The following is a 19,436-nucleotide window of genomic DNA, read 5'->3' as shown; positions in this document are numbered from 1 at the left end:
ATTATTTCCCATGTGGTTATATTGCACCATTCTTCTGTCCGCTGCACCTTGGGTCGGATCAGTGTCCTCCATAGGGCTCTCGCCCTCTCTCTTTGCATTTTTTTGGTTTTTGTGTGCGCGCTCGGCGGGGCCGGAGCGGGGCAGAGGGGGCGGGGGGGGCCCGCCCGAGCCTCTCGCACCCCCGGGCTCCCCCCTCGGCTCCATCACCCCGGCACATTTTGCTTTTTATTCCCTAATTATCACCGCAATTTTCCCCGCTATTTTTAATATTTTTTAAAAATTTTTTTTAAAAATTTTCCTATTTTTTAATATTTTTTTTTAATCCCGCCCCCCTCCCCACCCCGAGTCTCCCCGCTGCTTTCGGGGGGCTCGCAAGGACAGAGGGGATTCTGCGGCACCGCGGGCGCTTTTTCGCTGCTTTTTTCCACGCCAAAAAATGCGAGCGGCCCCGAGGAGCCCGAGGGGCGACGGACGGCGCTCAGGTCGGGACGCGCTTTGGCGGCCGCCGGATGAGCGCAGGCTTCTCCCTGCCCGCCCCAAATCCCCTCCCGAGCCGCGCAACAGGACGGCAAAAGGTAAGGGCACGATGCTTTTCCTTCCTTTATTATTATCTATGTAAATATATATATATATATTTAATTATTTCAATGTAAAGATGGATTTGTCAAGCTGCTGCTTTTGCTTTTTCTTGTTTCGTGCCCATCTCTCCTGCCTGGGGAGGAGGAGGTGGTGGTGGATGGAAAAAAGGGTGGGGTGGTGAAGAAGGGAGAGGAATGAAAGGCTTCGGAAATCTGCTCCAGCCGCGATTTCAGCCGGGAAAAAAAGCGGGATTGAGGAAAAGAGAGAAATAAAGGTGGGGAAAAAAAAAAAAAAAAAAATCGAGAGGAGGGCGAGAGAAATAAAGGTGGAAAAAAAAACGGGAAAGGAAGAAAGCCAGGGGAGGAAAGGAAGAAATAATGGGGGAAAAAAAAAAGAATGGGGAAAGAAAAAGGGAGGAAAAACGAAGGGAAAGAAACAGAAAATGGGAAGGAAAAGGCGAAGAGGCGAAAAAGGGAGGAAAAACGAAGGGAAAGAAATGGAAAATGGGAAGGAAAAGGCGAAGAGGGGCTGGGAGGATGAGCAGGAGCCGGGGAGGTCACCTGGAGGCGGCAGCAGCCTGGGCAGCCCTTGGCGGGCACTTGTCGCGTTCGCTTCTGTCGCTTTTGGGTTTGTTTTGGGTTTATTTTCCCTCCCCCCGGTGCCGGTTCCGTGTCTCGGGATTTTGGCGGAGTTTCCGCGGGAGCCGCTCGCGTTCCGCGCTGCTCTCCAGGGCCGTTGGGTGCCTGGGGTGGTTTTTGGGTTTTTTTTTTTCCTTCGAGGAAACCTGAAAATCAGCCTTGGGGGGGAAAAAAAATAATAATAAAACAAACCAAAACAACAACAACCAAAAAAAAAGAACACAATGAAAAAAAGGAGGGGGAAGGAACAAAAAAAAAAAAAAAATAAAAAGGAGGAGAAAAAATAAATTAAGAATGGAGGAGCGGAGGCAGCGCAGGGCGCAGCGCTCTCATTGTGATTTTTTTTTTTTTCCCTCTCCCCAAGTCCCCGATGAGCTGACGTGGGGCGGCAATTAAGCTGCTCGGGTTTTAATTGCGTTCCGCAGCTCCAGCCCCGCGCTCCCTCCTGGCCGCGTTCCGCGCAAATCCCGCGCTCTCCTTCCGCGCCCCGCGCCCCAAACCCGCTGCTCTTTTGGGGAAATATTCAAAATATTCACCCCGAGGTGATGCCGGGTTTAATCTCATTTATTCCATATTTCCCCCCGATGTTTCGAGGGTGGGTTGTGAATGTTTTGTGCGAACGCCGCGGTTCCGAGGTGACGGCGCAATGAGATAATGAAGGAGCGGGATGGAGGGAGGGAGGGAGATTCATGATTTCGGCATAAACCATTCCGTGACTGGCGATTCATCTCGGGGCGCGGAATATCGCGGGCGAGGGGGTAAATGATGGCGAGTAATAAACACGGAGAGGTTTTTAAAAGCCATTTCTTCCCCGAACCTGTTACGTTCTGCATCAATCACCGGCCCAGGGGGCTGAAGAAAAACCCGACGCGGGTCCAACTCCCGCTCTCCCTTTGCCCCATCCTTTCGCTGTGTTTATTTTCCTGTTGGCGTAGGGGATCAAAAATGGGAATCAGAATCAATAATTTAATGTAGAAATGTGGGGTTTGTGCCGATTCTTGCACAAAAAGAAGAAGGTTGCGTGGGCAACCACTTGTGGAACCCCAGAGGGTTTTTAATCATTTCCTGAAGGAGCGGAGCGAGCCCGAACCCCGCTGCTGGGGGAGGATTTGGGGGTGATTTTGGGGTGATTTTGGGCTGATTTTGGGCTGATTTTGGGTTGATTTTGGGCTGATTTCGGGGTGTCCCCGCCGGTTCATTCGGAGCAAAGCGAATCAAACCTCCCGTGGGCTCGCCCATTCCGCGCCGTCTGCTGCCATCTACCGTCGGCGGCCGCGGGCACCGGGGGGCACCGGGGGGCACCGGGGGGCTCCCCCAGCCCCCAGACCCCTCCCGGGGTGTCCCCAAACCCCGCCCGGCCCCGCCCGGCCCCGCCCGGCCCGGGGGGAGCGGAGCGTTCGGGTTTTGCTCCGCCTGGAACGGGCGGAAATTCGGATTTTGGGGGGGTTCGGAGCGAAATGAGGAATTTTTTTTTCTGTCGCAGCAGCCCCAAAGGTGGGCGCGGGGGTGGGAAATCGCCCCCTGGGTGCGCTCGGTGCGCGGAGGAACGCGGAGGGGCCGAGACGGGCGGAGCGAGGCTGGAGGGGGTTCGGCAGCTGAGCATGAAATAAAAAAGGGGAAAAAAAATGAAAAAAATAGAAAAAAAATTGAAAAAATAGAAATAAGAAGAAATAATATGAAATAAGATGGAATAATATGGAATAAAATGGAATAAAATGGAATAAGATGGAATAAAATGGAATAAAATGGAATAAAATGGAATAAAATGGAATAAAATGGAATAAAATGGAATAAAATGGAATAAGATGGAATAAAGTGAAATGAAGTGGAATAAGACAAAAAAAAAGAGAGAAGAAGAAACAAAACGAGAAAAATAAAATAAAAAAAGAAATAACATGAAATACAATAAAATAGAATGAAAAAAAAAACCCACCATAAAGAAATAAGAAGAAATAAAGAGAAATAATCCGCAATAAAATGCAATAAAAGGCAATAAACGGCAATAAAGCGCAATAAAACGCAATAAATGCCGGGCGGGGGAGCGCTGGCCCCTCTGTCCCCGCAGTGGCCACTCGGGGTCCGGGGGGCTCGGGGGTCGCTGGGGACGGGGGCAGACGCGGGGTCGCTTTTAAGTCGCTGCAGGCCCGGCCGGACAATGCGCGCCTGTGATTTTAAAAGGTTCCTCTGCCCTCCCTCCCTCCTTCTCCCTCCTTTTCCCCCTTCTCGTTTTCCCCTCCTGCCCCGCAGTTTCCTGGCAACTGCTCGGCTCCCGAATCGCGCTGCTTTTCCCCCAGAAAGTGCCGCGCTCGGGGGCTGCGGGGGGAAACTCGAATTAAAAAAAAAAAAACCCAGAAGAAATAGGGAAATCAATGAATTTTGTGCCGCAGCAGCGCTGGGGTTGTTCCGTGCTGTCATTCCCCCCTCATTTCACCCCCTCTCCCATCCCAGGGGGGAAATTTTGGGGTCCGGCGCCTTTGGGTTCCCTCAAAGCCGCCTCAATTCCCCCTGCCCGCCCCGCGTTTTGCTGATTTTGGCGTTAATAATTAGCCGCGCTGCCTAATGGAACAAAGGCAGATGATTATTGCTGCTTTTCCGAGCTGCCATTAGCCAGGTTATTACCGCGCGGGAAGTCAGGTAAATTAAACTCCAATTGCTGGAAATTAACTTTCAGCCGGGTTCGCGCTGCGAGAGAAGCCATTTTTTAATTTTTTTTTTTTTAAATTTATTTTCTTTTTTTTTTTTTTTAACACCTTCGGGGTTGTTTTAAACGCTCGGGTTTATTTTTCCGAAGCGATTTGGGGAGCGTTGCGGTGGATTTCTGTGTCTGGCTTCCCAAGAACAAGGGGTTTGTTCAACTCTTGGCTCGGCTTTATGGCCGCAATAATTCCCTGGCTGAGGAAACCCCGCTGCGCCCTCACTCCTGAAGGCTCGGCCATTCCAGCTCTCATAAAAGGGGAAAAAATATAAAAAAAAAAAATAAAAAAAAAAATAAAGAGTTTCATTTTTTATTGGGAGCAGCAGCGCGGAACTTTTGCCAGCGGCTCCCGCCCGGCACAAGCCGCGCTCTGTTTCTGCCGGCCTGGCCAAATATTTGGGTGTTGTTTTAATCCCCTCGTTCCCCGCTCCGGCTGCGGGCCAGGAAAACCACGCGGCTGAAACTTGGGCGAGCCCCGAACCCTCCTCGTTATCGTGATTTATCGCCGTTTATCGCGATTTGTCTGTATTGACGCGCTGAGTGGCGGCTGTCAGAGGGAAAGGGGGGCTGCGCCTTCTGCTGCCCCCCCACTCATCGCCCGCCTGGGCAGGAATTTGGGGATTTTTGGGGAAATGAGGCCAAAATCTGGCTAAAGATAAACCCCCTCCCCATTTTATTGCTCCTCCTATTGCTCAAGCCTGGAATTTGGGGTTTTTTTGGGGAAATGAGGCCAAAATCTGGCTATAGATAAACCCCCTCCCCATTTTATTGCTCCAGCCTGGAATTTGGGGTTTTTGGGGGAAATGAGGCCAAAATCTGGCTGAAGATAAACCCCCTCCCCATTTTATTGCCCCTCCTATTGCTCAAGCCTGGAATTTGGGTTTTTTGGGGAAATCAGGCCAAAATCTGGCTATAGATAAACCCCCTCCCTGCTTTATTGCTTGAGCCTGGAATTTGGGTATTTTTTGGGGAAACCAGGGCAAAATCTGGCTATAGATAAACCCCCTCCCCACTTTATTGCCCCTCCTATTGCTCAAGCCTGGAATTTGGGGTTTTTTGGGGGGAAATCAGGTCAAAATCTGGCTAAAGATAAACCCCCTCCCCATTTTATTGCTCCAGCCTGGAATTTGGGGTTTTTTGGGGGGAAATCAGGCCAAAATCTGGCTATAGATAAACCCCCTCCCTGCTTTATTGCTTGAGCCTGGAATTTGGGTATTTTTTGGGGAAATCAGGGCAAAATCTGGCTGAAGATGAACCCCCTCCCCATTTTATTGCTCCAGCCTGGAATTTGGGGTTTTTTTGGGGAAATCAGGCCAAAATCTGATTAAAGATAAACCCCCTCCCCATTTTATTGCCCCTCCTATTGCTCAAGCCTGGAATTTGGGGTTTTTTGGGGAAATGAGGGCAAAATCTGGCTAAAGATAAACCCCCTCCCCATTTTATTGCTCGAGCCTGGAATTTGGGGTTTTTTTGGGGAAATGAGGCCAAAATCTGGCTAAAGATAAACCCCCTCCCCATTTTATTGCTCCAGCCTGGAATTTGGGGTTTTTTTGGGAAATGAGGCCAAAATCTGGCTGAAGATAAACCCCCTCCCCATTTCATTGCTCCTCCTATTGCTCAATAGGAATTTGGTTTTTTTTGGGGGGAGAAATGAGGCCAAAATGTGATTAAAGCTGAGCCCCCTCCCCATTTTGTTGCCCCTCCTCTGCAGACATCGAGCCTGGAATTTGGGGTTTTTGGGGAAATGAGGCCAAAATCTGACTAAGGAAAAGCCCCCTCCTCATTTTATTGCTCCTTCTTTACATGAGGCCAAAATCTGATTAAAGCCGAGCCCCCTCCCCATTTTATTGCCCTTCCTTTGCAGACCTCGAGCCTGGAATTTTGGGCTTTTTTTTGAAGAAATGAGGCCAAAATCTGGCCAAAGATAAGCCCCCTCCCCATTTTATTGCTCTTCCTGTGCAGACCTCGAGCCTGGAATTTTGGGAAGATCCCTTGAGGAAGTGAGGCCAAAATCTGATTAAAGCTGAGCCCCCTCCCCATTTTATTGCTCCTCTTTTGCAGACCTCATGCCTGGAATTTTGGGGGTTTTTTTTAAAAAAAAGATGAGGCCAAAATCTGATTAAAACCCAGCCCCCTCCCCACTTTATTGCTCCTCTTTTGCAGACCTCGAGCCTGGAATTTTGGGGTTTTTTTTAAAAAAATATGAGGTCAAAATGTGATTAAAACCTGGCCCCCTCCCCACTTTATTGCTCTTCCTCTGCAGATCTCGAGCAGATCTGGGATTTTGGGGTTATTTTTCAGGAGATGAGGCCAAAATCTGATTTAAACCGAGCCCCCTCCTCACTTTATTGCTCCTTCTTTACATGAGGCCAAAATCCGATTAAAGCCGAGCCCCCTCCCCACTTTATTGCTCCTCTCTGCAGATCTCGAGCAGATCTGGAATTTTGGGGTCTTTTTTAAAAAAAAAAGATGAGGCCAAAATCTGATTAAAGCCGAGCCCCCTCCCCATTTTATTGCTCCTTCTCTGCAGATCTCGAGCCTGGGATTTTGGGGTTATTTTTCAGGAGATGAGGCCAAAATCTGATTTAAACCGAGCCCCCTCCCCACTTTATTGCTCCTTCTTTATAAACCTCATTCCTGGAATTTTGGGGTTTTTTTAAAAAAAAAAAGATGAGGCCAAAATCTGATTAAAGCCGAGCCCCCTCCCCACTTCATTGCTCCTCTCTGCAGATCTCGAGCAGATCTGGAATTTTGGGGTTATTTTTCAGGAGATGAGGCCAAAATCCGATTAAAGCCGCGCCCACCCAAGCCCGGCTCAAATCCAGAGCTGAGGCGGCCAAAACAAACAGAAATCACCCAAATCCAGACCCGCTCGGGACTCGGGGCGGTTTCAATCCGAAATTCCGCATTTCCAGCCCTCGAACGGGGGGATGGAAACCACCCCTGAGCCGAGCGCTCAATTCCGGGAGATTTAGTGCGCGTTAAGCCCTCGGCTCGAATTTAAATGTATCGTAGGTGGCAAATCAATTACAGCGCGGGCCTGACCCCGGCCAGATGAAAACTGCCCCGGCCTTTGGGGTTTTTGGGTTTTTTGGTTTTTTTTCCCACCTTGGAGCTCAGGTTTGTCCCTTTTCCTGCCCCTACAGAGGCTCGAAAAGAGAAAAAATAAATTTTAAATCTCCAGAGATGTCGGCGATGCGCAATTAGCGAGCGGCCGCCTTCAATTAGCGCGGTTTTATTTTCTTTATTAAAAAAAAAAAAAAAAAACCTCGGCGAAAAGCCCCTTTCAACCACAAATTATCGTAACGAGCTGTGAGGTTTTTAATTTTTCCCGATTTTTTTTTTTTCTGCTTTCCCCCAAACTATTTCGAGGGATTTATTTGCAGAGCAATCATAGGAGAGGCGGAAAAACATCAAGATAAACATTTTTTTTCCGGCGGATCGCTGTTCCTCACGAGCTGCCCTTGCAGGACATCCCATTCCTCTGCCCCAAAAAGAAAAAAAACCCAAAAAAATTAAATTTACATTGGGGGCTGCTGGCTCCTGATAATCGCGTCATCCTGATAAGGCGTTTTTGCAGAGCCGCAGAAATTGCGTAACTCACCCAGCGCCCCAGCTGCAAAGCTCTTATCCCAGATTTTTTTAAAATTCATTTTTTTCTTTTTTTCGCCCCTTTTTTTTTCTCCACTCATGGCTCCCTCACAACCTAATTTTAATTTTTTTTTTATTTTTTTTTAAATTTTTCTCCAAATCGTGGCAAGTTTGGGTCGCGCTGCGGGCACAAAGGGGAAACTCTGCGAGGAGAAAAATCAGCGATATCGCGGGGAGGGGGAGCCGCTTCCTCCGCCTGTTATTTCCTTGAATTCTGAGCCTCGCCCGGGACGTTCCTGCGGCTCGGCCGCGGAAACACCGAACGCGTTCGGAGCCGCTCCGGGCGCCGGGAGCCCGGCCCAGGATGGGGAATTGTGGATTTGTGGCGCTCGCAAGTGGCAGATTCCGAGGGATTTCAGCCCCGACAGACAGATGGTCACAAATTCGGACAGGAAGCAACCCCTCGATAAACGCTGCTGATCGGGGGGATGGTGCCGGGCGTCATTTGGCTGCATTTTCTTTTCTTTTTTTTATTTTTCTTTCCCTTTTTTCCCTTTTCTTTTCCTTTTTTTTTTAAATTTTCTTATTTTTCTTTTCCCTTTCTTTTCCCTTTTTCTTTTCCTTTTTTCTTTTCCTTTTTTTTTTTCCTTTTTTCTTTTCCTTTTTTCTTTTCCTTTTTTCTTTTCCTTTTTTCTTTTTCCCTTTTTCTTTTCCCTTTTTCTTTTCCCTTTTTCTTTTCCCTTTTTATTCTATATTTTTTTTTAATTTTTGCTTTATTTTCCGGCGTTGCCTCTCCGCTGCCTCGACTGATTTTCCCCCTCGAAAAGCCACATAAAAACCAGAAAAAAAAAAAAAAAGGGACGAGAGAAGCCTCAACCCCCACCTTGAGCCAGCGAGGGGCTCGGGGGGGATGCTCAGGTAGCGCCAAGCGAGGAAATCCGGGTGAAACAAAAATTTTTAAAAAACCAAAAAAAAAAAATTTAAAAACCCAGCGCAAAGTGGAGCTTTCAGGGGCACGGAGACTTTCTGCGCTCCCTTTCGCGGGGTTGAAACGGGCAAAATTCGGTGTTTGCTGGTGCGGACGGGCTCGAAGGGGGGCTCCGCTGCCCTGGCGCCCCCCGGGAGGGCCCGATCGATAAATTCCGCTTTTCCCCGCACCCAGAGCTCGCCTTTGGCCATAAAAGGTCGGGCGCGGGTCCGGCATTAACAAAAAACGCAAGAGGGCACAATGCGGGAGGAGCGCGGCTCCGGCCGGAGCGCCGAGGAAACATTTCCATTATTTCACTTCCCAATATTTTCCATTTTCCATTTCCCTCCCGAACCGCGGAGCTGTGCCCGCACCAGTGCGGAGAAGCGGCGGAGGCAGAGCCGGGGCAGCGTTAATTAGCGCTAATTAGCGCGGCGCGGAGCCGCTCAAGTTCCCGGAGCGATTTCTCCTGGCGGAGCGAGCCCGGCTCGGCCCCGGCCGGGCGAACTTGGCTCGGAACAACTTTTAATTCCATTTTAAAACAACTTTTCATTTCATTTCTGCGCCGCTTTTCCCCGCCCCGAGCCCCGGCGCGTTCCGGGACCGCGGGTGAAACTTTGGCCGCCGCCAGCAATGAACTTTTTTTGTTGTTGTTCTTTCTCTCTCTTTTTTCCCCCCCGCTCCCCGCGGTTCCGCGCGCGGCTTTTGGGTGCAAAAATCAAAATTTCGGCGCTCGCACCGCCATGGGCGCTCCGGGGGAGGGAGAGGAAGAGGGGAGGGCGACGAGGAGGAGGAGGAGGAGGAGGAGGAGGAGGAAGGGGGGGACCGCGCGTTTATTTATTTATGAACTCGCAGCGCGCCGGGAGAAGGCTGCTTTCGGCAGATATTATATATTTGGTTAAGGGGGTGCCTTTCTGTTGTTTAAAAGGGAGGGAAGAGGGGGTGGACGGTTTGTTCTTGGGGGTCCCTGGTGCAATCTCCGCTCCTCATGGGTGCTATTTTGCAACCTCAGGCGCCTGCTATTGGTCAGCCCGTGATCAGATGGTTGTATTTCCTTGTGTCCCTCGCTGGCACCGCGCCATCTCCCTTCAGCTAAAACCCAATCTCCGATATACCACTAATAGCTAAACCACTTGGACTATAAAACACAACAAATCATAAAGCCCGGGCAAAAAAAGGGACGGCACGCACACGCACACGCACACACATACACACACTCAGGCGGCAACAACAACAAAAAAAAAAAAAAAAAAAAAAAAAAGGAAAAAGGAAAAGAAAAAAAAAAAAGAAAGAAAGAGGGGGGAATCTCTCTCCTCTCGCCCTCTCTCCTTCCCGATGAGTTCTTATTTTGTCAACTCGACCTTCCCGGTGAGCCTGGCGGCGGGGCAGGAGCCCTTCCTGGGACAGCTCCCGCTGTACCCCTCGGGCTACGCGGACCCTCTGCGGCACTACCCGGGCACCTACGGAGCGGCGCAGGACAAGGGCTGCTACTCCTCCTCCTCCTCCTCCTCCTCCTCTCCCTACTACCAGCAGAGCTCGGCGGCGTTCGGCGGCCGCGCCGCCGCCGCCTGCGACTTCGGGCCCGGCGGCTTTTTCAGGGACAAGGAGCCGGCGTGCGCCCCTCCCAGCCTGGACGAGGCGCCCTCCTTCAAGGACTGCGCGCACGGCAAGAGCGCCTTCGGAGAGAGCGAGGAGCAGAAGTGCTCGGCGCCCGTGTACCCCTGGATGCAGCGGATGAACTCTTGCAATAGTGAGTTTGCTCTTTTTGCGGCGATAAACGCGCCCGTCTCCTCCTCCCTCCCCCTTTTTTCGTATTTGTTACCGCCAGGGAGAGCGAGGGGAGCAGGAGGAAGGTTCGGTGTGAGAGCCCAAACTTCCAGCGGGGGGAACTTGGGCTCCCAACACGCACCAAAACTTCCCAGCGCTCCGAGGTTCCCCCAAGCTAGGAACGCTTCAACCCCAAAACTGAATTTCTGAATTTCTGAATTTCTGAATTTCTGAATTTCTGAATTTCTGAATTTCTGTCCCGCTCGCCCCCCCACCTTGTTTTTTTCTTGTTTTTCCCTCTTTTTTTTTTTTTTTGCCACATTCCTGTTGGCGTGTCACTCAGCTACAGCGATTTGTCTCTGTCCGTGCCCCCACACGCACGGGGAGATATCTTTTCTAAATCGGATCTGGATGACTTTACACACACAGCTCCTCTCCCTTCTCTCTCCCTCTCCCTCCCTCTCTCTCTCATTAAATGCCAGAAAAAGTGTTTAAATATTTGAAGGCGGACGGTTGCATTTTTAATGCGACTCTCACCTAATGAAAAGTCTGCCTGGGGAGGATTTTCCTGGTTTTCTCCCCCCTCCCCGGTGATATATGACTTCTTTAAGTGCTGTTTCCTCAATCAGAGCTCCAATCATAATTTTTAAAACTCAGATAAGTGGAGGGTGGGTGGGAGGAAAAAGAAAAATATCAGAAGCCTCGCTGCTCTCCTCGCCCGTGTTTAGATGCATTTGTTGCCTTTTAAGTTCCAAATTGATGTCCATTAGCGCGGGGACATCAAGCGCTGTGTCCTGTTTAATGCGGGCTTCGGGCAGATCGATTCACTTCATTATGGCTTAAATGCCGCCATCTATTACGGCGCGGGGGGGCCGGGAACACCTTGCGGTCCCTCGGCCCGGCAGGAGATGGATCCGGCCTGCTCTGCCTGCCCAAAGCCCGGCTTAAACTCCCCCTGCCCAAATTCCGGCTCAAAACCCCCTGCCCAAAGCCCGGCTTAAACTCCCCCTGCCCAAATTCCGGCTTGAACCCGCCTGGCCAAATCCTGGTTTTAACCCCCCCTGCCCAAACCTTGGCTTAAACACCCCTGCCCAAATTCCGGCTTGAACTCCTCTGTCCAAATTCCGGCTCAAACTCCCCCTGCCCAAATCCTGGTTTTAACCCCCCCTGCCCAAACCTTGGCTTAAACACCCCCTGCCCAAAACCCGGCTCAAACTCCCCTGCCCAAAGCCCGGCTTAAACCTCCTCTGCCCAAATTCCGGCTTGAACCCGCCTGCCCAAATCCTGGTTTTAACCCCCCCGCCCAAACCTTGGCTTAAACACCCCCTGCCCAAAACCCGGCTCAAAACCCCCTGCCCAAAACCCCCTGCCCAAAACCCGGCTTAAACCTCCTTTGCTCAAATTCCGGCTTAAACCTCCTCTGCCCAAATTCCGGCTTAAACCCCCCCTGCCCAAAACCCGGCTCAAACTCCCCTGCCCAAAACCCGGTTTAAACCTCCTTTGCCCAAATTCCGGCTTAAACCTTCTCTGCCCAAATTCCTGTTTAAACCTGCTCTGCCCAAATTCTGGCTTAAACCTTCTCTGCCCAAATCCCTGCTCAAACTCCCCCCTGCCCAAAACCCGGTTCAAACCTTCCCTGCCCAAATCCTGGTTTTAACCCCCCTGCCCAAACCTTGGCTTTAACCCCCCCTGCCCAAAATCCGGCTCAAACCCTCCCTGTCCAAATCCCGGTTTAACCCCCCATGCCCAAATCCCGGTTTAACCCCCCTGCCCAAATCCCTGTTTAACCCCTGCCCAAACCTTGGCTTTAACCCCCCCTGCCCAAAATCCGGCTCAAACCCTCCCTGTCCAAATTCCGGCTTTAACCCCCCTGCCCAAATCCCGGTTTAACCCCCCTGTCCAAATCCCGGTTTAACCCCCCATGCCCAAATCCCGGTTTAACCCCCCCTGCCCGGCCGGGCCGCTCCCCCTGGAGCTGCGCAGAGCTCAGGAAGGCGCGGCCCCCCCCGCACCGTCCCCAAAATCAAACTCGGTGTTCCCCCTTCCCCTCTCCTCTATTTCCCTCTATTTTTCTCTATTTCCCCCTTATTTCCCACTTATTTCCCCGCATTTCCTTCTGTGTCCCCTTATTTCCGCTGTTTCCCCTTATTTCCTCTTATTTCCTCTTATTTCCCCTAATTCCCCCCCTTATTTCCCCCCATTTCCTCTTATTTCCTCTATTTCCCCCTAACTCCCCATATTTCCCCTCTTTCCCCCCTATTTTCTTCTACTTTCCCCTATTTCCCCCTATTTCCTCCTCTTTTCTTCCATTTCCCCTAATATCCCCTTATATCCCCCTATTTCCCCTTAATTTCCATATTTCCCCCTATTTTCCCTTATTTCCCCCTCTTTTCTTATCTTTTCTTCCATTTCCCCTTACTTCCCCCCATTTCCTTCTATTCCCCCCTACTTTTCCCTTAATCCCCCTTTTCCCTCTACTTTCTTCTATTTTATAATAATTTCCCCCTCATTTTCCCCCTATTTTTTAATATTTCCCCACTATTTTCTTATATTTTTAAATTTTCCCCTTGTTTTCTAGTATTTCCCCCTATTTTCTTATGTTTTTAAATTTTCCCCCTATTTTCCCCTTGTTTTCTAGTATTTCCCCCTATTTCCTTATATTTTTAAATTTTCCCCTTGTTTTCTAGTATTTCCCCCTATTTTCTTATATTTTTAAATTTTCCCCTATTTTTTAATATTTCCCCCTATTTTCTTATATTTTTAAATTTTCCCCCTATTTTTTAATATTTCCCCACTATTTTCTTATATTTTTAAATTTTCCCCTATTTTTTAATATTTCCCCACTATTTTCTTATATTTTTAAATTTTCCCCTATTTTTTAATATTTCCCCCTATTTTCTTATATTTTTAAATTTTCCCCTATTTTTTAATATTTCCCCCTATTCTCTTATATTTTTAAATTCCCCCCTATTTCCCTCCTATTCCCCCGCTGTTTCTTTAATATTCCCCCTATTTCCTTCTATATTTTTTAAATTTCCTATTCGCATTTTTTTGTTTTTTCGCTGATTTTCCCCCTTTTTTTTTCCTGCCCTTTTTCCCCCCGGCCCCAGGTTCGTCCTTCGGGCCGAGCGGCCGCCGGGGCCGCCAGACGTACACGCGGTACCAGACGCTGGAATTGGAGAAGGAATTTCACTTCAACCGCTACCTGACCCGGCGGCGCCGCATCGAGATCGCGCACTCGCTCTGCCTCACCGAGCGCCAGATCAAAATCTGGTTCCAGAACCGCAGGATGAAGTGGAAAAAGGAGAACAAACTGCTCAGCTCCTCGCAGCTCAGCGCCGAGGAGGAGGAGGAGAAGGCGGCCGAGTGATGCGAGGGGAATTAAACAAAAAACAGCGACAACAAAAAAGAATTAAACAAAAAAAAAAGAGAGAGAAAAAAAGCAACAACAACTAAAAAAAGTTATTTAAAACGCGAGGAGAAAAACGCTAAAAAATTGGAATTGAGGGAGGGAGTGGGATGGCCCAAAGTTTGGGCCACCAATGCCCTGCACTCCAATTCCCACTGAATTTGCCCCAAAAAAAAGCAAAAATTAACCCGGCTTCTAGTGGGCCCACAAAGTTTGGGCCGCCAACACCTTGGACTCCAATTCCCACTGATTTTGTCCAAAAAAACCGCAAAAATTCATCAGGCTTCTTCTAGCGGCGTGTTGAGGTTTTTTCACCCTTTCCCTCCTGCTCCGCCAACCCCCCCTCTCATGGAAATGGAATAATAAATAATAATAATAATTAAAAAGTGAGGAGATGGAGAGAGAGAAGGAGGGAAAGAGAAAATAGGGAAAAAAAAATTTAAAAAATTAAAAAAAAAAAGGACTCCTAGCCGTGTTTCTACCCTTGGTGTCACTGTTAGTAACCTGCTAACTCTTGTATTTAATGGAAGTGCTGCAATATATGTCATTTGGGGTGTTTATTGTCCTAATTTTGTACAAATGTTCCATGCACGGTTGACATAGGTTGGGTTTTTTTTCTTTTCTTTTTGTTTTTTAATTTTTTTTTTACTCCTTTGGTAAATTAATCAAACCCTGAGGTTCTTTGTAATTAGTTTTGGGGTGTTTGTTTTTGTTTGGGCTGGGTTTTGTTTTTTTTTTTTTTCTTTTTTTGCCTTTTAAATTTTTTTATTTTCAAAAGGAAAAAAAAAATCTACTGAAAGAACGAGTACTACCTACAAGGCTGCAAAAAAAAAAAAAAAAGAAAAAAAAAAGAAGAACAAGGACAGAAAGTTCTATTTTATTAATTTTTGTACGTGTTGTGTTTGGAGTTTGTCTTAGGTATGAACATGGAATTCTCTAATAAAAGCCAAGTCCTCGATCTCACCGCACAGCCCTCCCCTGTCGTTATTAGCGCTGTTTTGAGGGGAATTTTCCCTTTTCCAGGGGGGGTGAAAAGGAGATTTTTCTCCTCTCCCTGGGCGCCGATGTCCTCAGACATCGGGAGCGCTCGGGATTACAGAAAAATCTGATTTTCCCCCATTTTTGGCTCTGATCCGCGATGGGAGCCCTTTCTCCAGGAGCATTTCCTGGCTGACATTTCTGCCTCAGCACCGCTCGCTCCCTCTCTTTCTCTCTGTTTTTTTCTTTTTTTATTGTTACAGTACAAAGAGTTATGACGAAACGCCGTTCCCATCTCCACAATAAATCAAGGAAACGGGCAAAAATACGCGCTCATTTATCCGCCAAAGCCACCTAACATTTGCCCAGCATCTTTCAAACATCTGCTCCCCCGCTCCGCGCCCCCAAATCAAAGAGAAATGTGGCGCAAAAAAAAAAAAAAAAAATTAAAAAAAAATTTAAAATATTCCAGGTTTCCAAGGAATTCACCCCGGAAAAAAAATTCTCATTGCCAGAATGAGAGCTCGTTTAAACCGGGGAGGAAAAAAGTGGGAAAATCGTGAATGGAGCTCCTTGGAAAGGGCAGAATTTGATTTTCTCTGGCCAGCGCCTCCTTGCCTTGGCTGGGGACGGGACGGGGAAGGTTTTGAGGAATTTTCTTGCGAAATCCCCGACTTTTCCCCGGCTTCGCGGGGAGGAATGGAATGAGAAATGAGAGCGGAGGATGATTTTTACTTTTGCTGTCTGCTGGGGGGTTCGGGGCTGGAAAAGGCGAGCGGGGCCACCCGAAAGCGGCCGGGGTGGGAGCGCGTCCCCCCCGCGCCACGGGCTCCGGTAATAACGGCAGCCACGCTCGGAATCAATTCACGCAGAAGCTTCACAGCTGTGGGACATTTGCTGTTATTGCCACGCTTTTCATTGCCCGTAATTATTATAATTATATGTCACTTTCAATATGGCGCGTAATTCCCAACGAGTTGCAGGCGAGCCACGCGAAAATTCCTGAAGTGCCTCGGAAGGAGGGGAAAGGAAAAAAAAAAACAAAAAAAAACCAAACACAAAAAAAGGAAAATAAAATTTGGAAAAAGGACAGAGGCAGAGAAAAGGAGAGAGACAGAGGGAAGAGAAGAAGGAGAGGAAAAAGTGGAAAGTGATGGCTAAAAAATTCCAGCTCTTTCCCAACGTTCTCCCCAATTTCCGAGCGCTTTTGCTCCCCGATGTTCCTGGCAGGTCAACAACGGGAAGGGAAACCCGCGCAGCCCAAGGCTCAGAGAGGACGTGGAAACGCTCAGGAGCAGGAACATCCCAAAAACCAGCGCTGCCAACCCTTCCACCGGCCGGATTTCGCCTCTTTTTCCTTTCTCCCACCCGATTTTCCCCCCGAGTTTCTTTTTCTCCCCTCCAGAGCTGAGGTGCGAGCTCCTGCCTGAAGGAACCTCGACTTTTGCACCAAAACCGCCCCAAAACCGCCCGCAGCTCCTCCTGGCCACCCCTTCCAACTGCGGACCCCCCCAGAGGCCTCCGAGCCACCCAAAAACCTCATCCCAAACTTCTCCAGCGCTTCTCCAACACCGAGACTCCTCCAGAACAACCCCGAGCCCGGGGGCGCCCGGCCCCGCAGGACGCGCCGCACCCTCTCCTCGCACCCCCCACTTTTTTTTTAAACATATTTTTCTGTTTTTTTAAAAAAAGCCAAAACGGAGCGGAATCACAGAACCGCAGTGGGGGTGACGGGGGATTTTTTTGGGGTTTTTTTTTCCCCTTTTTTTTTTTTGGGAGAGCAGGAGGAGGAGGAAGGGGGCGTCCCCGAGGCGCAGTGGCGCGGCGCGGCCGGCAGGTGGCGCGCTCCGCCCAGGCGGGGGGCGATGGCGGCGGCGGATTTGGGGCGACTTTGGGCCTAAAGCGGCTCCGCGCTCGTCATTATTTGTAACCATAGAGCATGAATTACCTCTTGAGGTCATCAGCGAGAATTTACGACTGGTCAACAAAAGCACGTGACGCCCAAACGCACCCCCCACCCTCCCCCCATATTTGGCCGCATACATAGCAAAAACGAAGTACAGTGCATTGCTATAATTCATTAATACATCATAAATCGTCAAGCACGGGGTTATAACGACCACGAGCCACAAATCAAGCCCTCCAAAATAACCCAAATGAGCTCTTACTTTGTAAACTCGTTCTCAGGGCGCTACCCAAATGGCCCCGACTATCAGTTACTAAATTATGGGACCGGCAGTTCCATGAACGGTTCTTACAGAGATTCAAGCACCATGCATTCCAGCTCTTATGGCTACAACTACAATGGGATGGACCTTAGCATCAACCGCTCAGCCTCCTCCAGTCACTTTGGGGCTGTGGGCGAGAGCTCCCGCGGTTTCCCTTCTCCAGCTCAGGAGAGCAGGTTTAGACAGGCGTCCAGCTGCTCCTTATCTTCTCCCGACTCCCTGCCCTGCTCCAACAGCGAGAGCCACGGAGGCAAACCCGCCCCGTCCCCCTCCGAGCCGGCTCCTGCTGCCAGCAGCACCAACACAAATTTCACAGAACTAGACGAGACCAGCGCGTCCTCGGGAGCCGACGAGGGCACTCCAATAAGCAGCAGCATCCCCCGAGCGCAGGCAGAGCCCATCGCGACCTCCACGGCAGCGACAGAAGGGCAGGCACCTCAGATATTCCCTTGGATGAGGAAACTTCACATTAGCCATGGTACAGCTCCTTCTTTTTCCCTCCTTGTGCTTGTTTATTTTTTGCCGCACAATCCCCCCCCCAACCCACCCCAACCCGACCCCACCTCGCTGTTTCTTTCTCTTTTTTCCCCCCTTTTTCTCTCCCTCCCCCCCCACCCCCCCCAGCCCCGCTCGCTTTATTTTCCGCTCTCTCCTTCCCTTTATTCCGCCGAGGCGCTTTGATCAGAATCGCAGCTATTTATTGCTTTTGTATTTCTCGCTCCGGAGCTGCCTCTGGGCTCTGCGTGTGTCTCTCTGCGTTTCTGGGGGGCGATTTTATTTTCCTTTCGCCCTCCCCTGCGCTTTTCCCCAAGCTCTCGGCACCGTGCGGGCGGTGGGAGAGAGGTGATTTAAAACCCGAGGCCAAGGGGGTGTTGTTTGGGGTGCAAAGGGGAGAATTGAGCCTTAAAACGGAGCTGGAGGCGCGGATGGGGCTCGCAGCCCGTCCTGCCCCGCTTTCCTGGGCTCGTCCCCGCCGAGCTGCCCTTGCCAAGCCCCCCAAAGCCTCCGGGAGACCCCCGGGAGGGGCAGAGCCGCCCCCCCAGCCCCGCTCCGGGCTCAATTCCCGGTTTTGTGCCCCAAACCCGGAGCCAGGGAAGGGCGCGGAAAGGGCAGCGATGCCCAGAGCTGTAAATGACGGAGCCCGAGCGGGGAATTGGGGTCTGCAGGGGCCGAGGGTGGGTGGGGGGGTTCCACACGCGTGGGAGAAAAACGAGACAGAGGAGTGGTGTGGGGGGGGTGCTGGTATTTGGGGGCAATTCGCAGCTTTGCACTATTAAAAAAAAAAAAAATTAAAAATCTAAAAATAGGCTTGAAATTAAAAAAATAGGCGGAAAATAGGTGGAAAATAGGCGAAATGCGAGCAGAAAGAGCAAACCCCAACCCCGCTGTTGTCCGTGTTACCCAGACATGACCGGACCAGACGGGAAGAGGGCGAGGACAGCGTACACTCGCTACCAGACGCTGGAGTTGGAGAAGGAATTCCACTTCAATAGATATCTCACCCGCAGGAGGCGAATCGAGATCGCTCACGCGCTCTGCCTCTCCGAGCGCCAGATCAAAATCTGGTTCCAGAACCGCCGCATGAAGTGGAAGAAGGATAACAAACTGAAAAGCATGAGCCTGGCCTCGGCCGGCAGCGCCTTCCAGCCCTGAGCTCGCAAAAAAAAAAAAACCGGGGGGCGAAACGAGCGGGAGGCGAAGAGGAAGGAGATAAAAAAATATATAAATTAAAAAAAAAAAAAAAAAACAACCCAAAACCACAGCGAAACCCCCGAGCGAATAATGAAATAAAGGAAGGATGGGCAGATGGCAGTTTGGGAGGACGGAGCAGCGAGAAACCTTCGGGGCTGGTTCCTGCCCAGAGCAGCTCCTGGGGGTGCCCCCAGCCCGGGACTGAGCTCCAAGTTCTTCTTTTTCGGTTGTTTGTTTGTTTTTAAAAAAAAAAAAAAAATTAAATTTTATTTCCAGATGCTCCTCCTGCTCTCGTTGTTCTTCTAAATGTGTGTGTCCGTGCTCTCTTGGTGCTTTCTGGAAAGCTGGCATGTGTTCTGTGAGCCCTTGAATGTGATAACTTATTTATGAATCCAGAACAGATACGGTTCTTGCTTTATTTGTTGGGATTTTCTTCTTTTTTTTTTTTTAATTTTATTTTAATTTTTTCCCCCCCCCTCCCCTTTTTATCCGAGTTTCCTGCTCTTGGGTGAGTTTTTCTCTGCCTAAGCGAAAATCGGGGGTTCCTGCACTGCAGTGGCAGAAAAAAAAAAAAAGTCTTTAAAAAACCCAACAAAAATGGAAAAAAATTAGAAAAAAAAATAGAAAAAAAAAAAGAAGCAGCTCTTGTATCTTTCTGTCTTAAAATTGTCCAGTCTGTGTTTTAGTCCAAACTCCAGGCCAGGATTTCTAATCCCGGCCTCATTCCAAGGCGTACTCTTTAGACGTGGGTGAACTTCACTATTAAAAATTGATAATAATACCAATAATTAATAACTCAAAAAATTAAAAAAAAAAAGGGGAAAAAAAGAGAAAAAATTAAAAAAAGAAAAAAGAAAAAAGAAAAAAATGTACAAAAGCGGAGAGAGCGACG

General features: G+C 49.4%; 3 protein-coding genes across 5 annotated transcripts in view; all 3 read left to right on the top strand.

Annotated features, from left to right (window-relative positions):
* The first annotated feature begins 440 nt into the window (after window positions 1-440).
* Window positions 441-19,436, top strand: part of HOXB3 (homeobox B3) — an 84,727-nt gene continuing 65,731 nt past the window's right edge. The window contains exon 1 of one of the 2 annotated variants that reach the window (XM_064733811.1): window positions 441-575. The gene's annotated coding sequence lies outside the window, so the exon portion shown is untranslated. The remainder of the gene's footprint in view (window positions 576-19,436) is intronic. The other variant, XM_064733812.1, reaches the window with a different exon arrangement.
* On the top strand, window positions 476-14,221 carry HOXB6 (homeobox B6). Of its 2 annotated transcripts, XM_064733818.1 has the most exons (3): window positions 476-575; window positions 10,069-10,220; window positions 13,348-14,221. In XM_064733818.1, exons 2-3 carry the CDS (start codon window positions 10,196-10,198, stop codon window positions 13,605-13,607), a joined length of 285 nt encoding a protein of 94 aa, XP_064589888.1. In that variant the 5' UTR covers window positions 476-575; window positions 10,069-10,195; the 3' UTR covers window positions 13,608-14,221. The 2 variants fall into 2 exon arrangements, with proteins under 2 accessions (XP_064589888.1, XP_064589887.1); XM_064733817.1 differs by lacking the exon at window positions 476-575 and having other exon boundaries at window positions 9,742-10,220.
* HOXB5 (homeobox B5) lies at window positions 16,736-18,808 on the top strand. Its single transcript, XM_064733814.1, has 2 exons — window positions 16,736-17,330; window positions 18,258-18,808. Exons 1-2 carry the CDS (start codon window positions 16,781-16,783, stop codon window positions 18,503-18,505), a joined length of 798 nt encoding a protein of 265 aa, XP_064589884.1. The 5' UTR covers window positions 16,736-16,780; the 3' UTR covers window positions 18,506-18,808.

This window comes from Zonotrichia leucophrys, chromosome 27 (assembly GCF_028769735.1).
Source record: "Zonotrichia leucophrys gambelii isolate GWCS_2022_RI chromosome 27, RI_Zleu_2.0, whole genome shotgun sequence".
Lineage (NCBI taxonomy): Eukaryota > Metazoa > Chordata > Aves > Passeriformes > Passerellidae > Zonotrichia > Zonotrichia leucophrys.
This window is presented reverse-complemented; position numbering and strand designations above follow the sequence as displayed.

Coding starts and splice junctions, on each gene's coding strand:
- HOXB5 (XM_064733814.1), top strand. CDS start 16,781: ATGAGCTCTTACTTTGTAAACTCGTTCTCAGGGCGCTACCCAAATGGC. Junction 17,331..18,257: donor GAAACTTCACATTAGCCATG/GTACAGCTCCTT, acceptor CGTGTTACCCAG/ACATGACCGGACCAGACGGG.
- HOXB6 (XM_064733817.1), top strand. CDS start 9,806: ATGAGTTCTTATTTTGTCAACTCGACCTTCCCGGTGAGCCTGGCGGCG. Junction 10,221..13,347: donor GCGGATGAACTCTTGCAATA/GTGAGTTTGCTC, acceptor CCCCGGCCCCAG/GTTCGTCCTTCGGGCCGAGC.